At 37.3% G+C, this 3,943-nt stretch overlaps 1 protein-coding gene across 1 annotated transcript; it reads right to left on the bottom strand.

Annotated features, from left to right (window-relative positions):
* Positions 1-536: 536 nt before the first annotated feature.
* LOC110773834 (receptor-like protein EIX1) lies at positions 537-3,459 on the bottom strand. Its single transcript, XM_021978354.2, has one exon. It carries the CDS (start codon positions 3,446-3,448, stop codon positions 563-565), a length of 2,886 nt encoding a protein of 961 aa, XP_021834046.2. The 5' UTR covers positions 3,449-3,459; the 3' UTR covers positions 537-562.
* Between the last annotated feature and the right edge of the window lie 484 nt (positions 3,460-3,943).

Raw genomic sequence — 3,943 nt, 5'->3', positions numbered from 1 at the left:
TAATTGACATCTTTTTTCTCTTTTTCACATTAAGATATTTATTCTTTATTTTTTGTCACTAAGAGAGAATTTCGAATCTAGACCATCTTATCTTTCAAAGTTGAAAAGAGAGGTGTTAGGTGTCTCTTGTTTTCAGTTTTTTAGTCATAGTGATAAAGTTGGTTTAGTCTTTGCTGGAAAAGACTTATTTTTCTAATGAATTGGATTGTAGAACTTAAAGGAAGCCAGGACTAATTCAAACTAATAAAGACAGTCGTAAAAAAGAATTGCTTTGTTGGGGATACGCAGTACGTTGTCTGCTGCAAGTGGTTTGTATTTGATTTTGGGTTATCTGATTATGTGCAAGAGTTTTTCTGACTTTAAATTGATTGATTTATGTAGCTCAACACTACAACAGTTTTTGAGGCTTTTGCTTGGTACCCCGTCCAGAAATGATTGATGGACTATTATTTTGTCAAAACAAGAAACCAAATTGGTATTTAATCAAAATTTTCTCAAGAAAAAACACACATAGATATAGAACGCATTACACTGTTTTACCGGGTCAAATTATAGTACATTACTAAACACGAGAAAACTTTCTTTGCAAACGAGCCACTTTCAACACAATTGCCAGTGTTATCTTATCTTTGATGTCGTCAAAAAATCGAAAATAAGCATACCTCCATGATTTCTTTACGAGTAATGTACCACAAATGCCCCAAAAGCCCATGACAAAGCCAAGTACCATGCTGACATAAAACCACAACTTATCACTTCCATCTTCATTACTGGGTTTTGCATCTGTAGCAGTAAAAGTGTCATCTCCAGGGCATTTTGTTGGAAGAGGAACCCCACACAATGATGGATTGCCCATATAAATGGACGGATCAGTGAACGTTTGAAGTTGGCTGCCCAAAGGAATTCTCCCCACCAAGTTGTTATATGCCAAATTCAAGTGCGCCAAGAATGTTAAAGATGCAAGCGTTTGAGGAATCTGTCCTGAAAGACGGTTGTTTGAAAGATCAAGAGTTTCGAGCCCATGCATATTTCCAACAATCGAGGGGATGTTACCAGTCAATTGATTTCTCGACAAGTTCAAGGTACCTAATAAAGTGAGGCTACCTATCTCTTGTGGGATTTCACCTTCTATATTATTTGATGAAAGATCAATGCTCTTTACTAACATTATAGTGGTGTTATACACAAGTTCTTCTCCTTTTAATGTCAGCATGGTTTGCTCATTATAGATTCGATGTGATTTATTGGAATCATCACGAACAAGAGAAGTCAAATTATTGAAACAGCTGGGAATAGTACCTGAAAAATTGTTGTGGCTAAGGTCGAGGATGTGAAGGTAGCCAAGATTGCACAATTGTCGGAGAATATGTCCGCTAAAAAAGTTGGATCGCAATCGTAGCATGTACAACATGGATACATTTGATCTTCCTATCCACGGAGGTATGCTCCCAGATAATTTGTTGCCTCCAAGATCGATACTTTTTAAAACATAGCAATTTTGCAAAGAATCAGGAATCTTACTGCCAAAATTGTTGTTGTTCAGCTTCAATATTTGAAGATTACTTAATTCCCCCAATGAACTAGGAATATTACCAGAGAGATTGTTGTAGGCAGCATCTACTATGGTTATCTGGCTCCCCGAACTCCATGCATGAGGGAATTCTCCAGAAAAATGATTGCTCCTCAAGGAAAGGACTTGCAAGTATTGCATGTTGCAAATAGAAGGTGGAATAGTACCATTGAAATGATTCTCTGAAAGATACAATTCTAGCAAGTTGGGAGTGGGCCCGGAAAATAAATTGCTTTCGAGATCAAAGGAAGTGGCATTAGTGGACCAAAGTGAAAGTGGGCCCTCAAATTGATTATGATCCAAAATCATAGAAATTAGACTCGGAAATCTCATCAATTTTTGGGATAAAAGCCTTCCTTGGAATTGGTTGTAAGACAAATCCAGGTATTCAAGTTGGGAAGATAGCTTCAACAACCATTCCTTGGGTATAGAATCTGATATTCCAGTTCTACTAAGGGTGACATGTGCCAGTTCAGTCTGAGATTGAAGCCATACCCCAAAATGAGGACCTACTTTACAGTTTCTAATCTCAATTTTGTGGAGCTTGAAAGGAGGAACCCAATCATAAGACATGTTGAAAACAAGGGACATGGGCTTCTCGATATAATTGAGTATTGAAAGACGTTTCAATTTGGTGAGACTTATGAAATGGGCTTCCGTTAGAATGTCATCCCAAGAATTCAAAGACAAATCGAGTTCAACTAGCTGGGAGAGTTGTCCTAGACTTTGAGGAATGGACCCGTTCATGTGATTATTAGAGAGGTCCAAATATTGCAAACTGTTTAACATTCCTAAGGAGGGTGGCAATTGGCCTTTCAGCCCACAGTTAGACAAATCTAGTGACTCTAATACTAGTGTATTATTTGTACAATTTGAAAACTCTTCAATCCCCCCACTATCAAAATTGTTCCCCCTAAGACCTAATGTCTTTAGTTTACACAAGTTTCCAAGGACTCTGGGAACTCCACTACCTTTGAGACCCAAATCAGATAAATCTAGGTATTCAAGAGATTTGAGGCTTGCAAGTTTATCTGGAATCTGACAACTGAAAGAATTCTCTCTTAGAACAAGTTTTCTGAGGCTAGTAAGATTGAAAAGCCAGCTGGGAGATGAAGAAATATTGAAATCATTAAATGACAGATCAAGAACCAAAAGTGAGGTGAAGTTAATTCTATGTAGTGATAGTGGAAGGCTTTCTATTCTGCAATCACATAAATGTAACTCCAGTAAGGAAGGAAGTATGTTAACAACATGCAGCCAACCTGTGCTGCTATTATGATCCAGTCCATCGAGATTGAGGTATTTTAGGGAAGAGAGATGAGAAAGCCAATTCAAGTTTTTGGAATACATTTTGAGTGAAAAAGGACGGACATCAAGATAATTCAAGTTTGATAAGTTACCAAGAGAAGGGGGAATCTCTCCTGCAAACTCTGCAAAGGAGATATTGAGATACCTCAAAGTTTTAAGCTCTCCAAAGAAGTTAGGAATACGGATCCCTTCAAAATTATTCCAACTTAAGTCCAGGTAATACAAGTGTTTCAAGCTAAGCAAAGAAGAATTTATCTTACCCCCCAAACAATACTCTTCATAATCCATGGAATCGAAATATGTATTCTGGAGATCCATCTTGACAACATGACCGGTTTGATTGTTGCATGAAATCCCTTTCCAGCGGCAGCAATCCTGACCCGCCCAAGAAGAAAGCCTACCAGACGGATCAGTAAGATCTTGTTTGAAGCTCACAAGTGCTTGCCTTTCTTCCTCAATGCATATTAGTTTCACTTTCATACCAGTGCTTGCAGTAAGTCCAATATCACCCAATACGCACAACAAAAGGAGCAAATACTGAGAAATCTTGATCAGGTGATGGATCTTCATTTTTCGAACTAAGTTTTCTCAATTTGATGCAGATGAGTAGATTAAGTGAACTCATACATTTATACAAGGCTGCTAGTGCGTGTAAAAACCAAACCCAAAATCAACAGTCCAAGTCCTCAACCTATTTTGCAAGTCCAACCAATCAGTAGATTTCTTGACTCATCACCATCATTGTCATCAATGCTTATGTCTAAAACATTACTCTGTTTATTTGCTACTTTCACACCACAAATGGTTTTTTTTCTTTACATAACAATTTAAATTTCATGGTAATTGTTAGTAACAAAAAAAATCCATGGACAACGGGGTGTAGTCTGATTAGAATCTCCATCACACATTGGTAGAGTGTGTGAAAAACTCAGGCATATAAATAAATATATTTATAAAAAAATTCATGGTAATTGAAACAGGTACTAGAAAAAGAAAAAGAAATTCAAATGCCAAAAGGTGTATACAACTTTGCACCAAATGACCCCTGAAATTGCGAAGAACGTG

The sequence above is a fragment of the Prunus avium genome, chromosome 4, assembly GCF_965620075.1.
Source record: "Prunus avium chromosome 4, drPruAviu1.hap1.1, whole genome shotgun sequence".
Taxonomy (NCBI): Eukaryota; Viridiplantae; Streptophyta; class Magnoliopsida; order Rosales; family Rosaceae; genus Prunus; species Prunus avium.
The sequence above is the reverse complement of the archived record's forward strand: the minus strand, read 5'-3'. Positions and strand labels throughout refer to the sequence as shown.

What these genes read in the sequence shown, in the direction of transcription:
- LOC110773834 (XM_021978354.2), bottom strand. Translation starts at nt 3,448, where the DNA reads ATGAAGATCCATCACCTGATCAAGATTTCTCAGTATTTGCTCCTTTTG.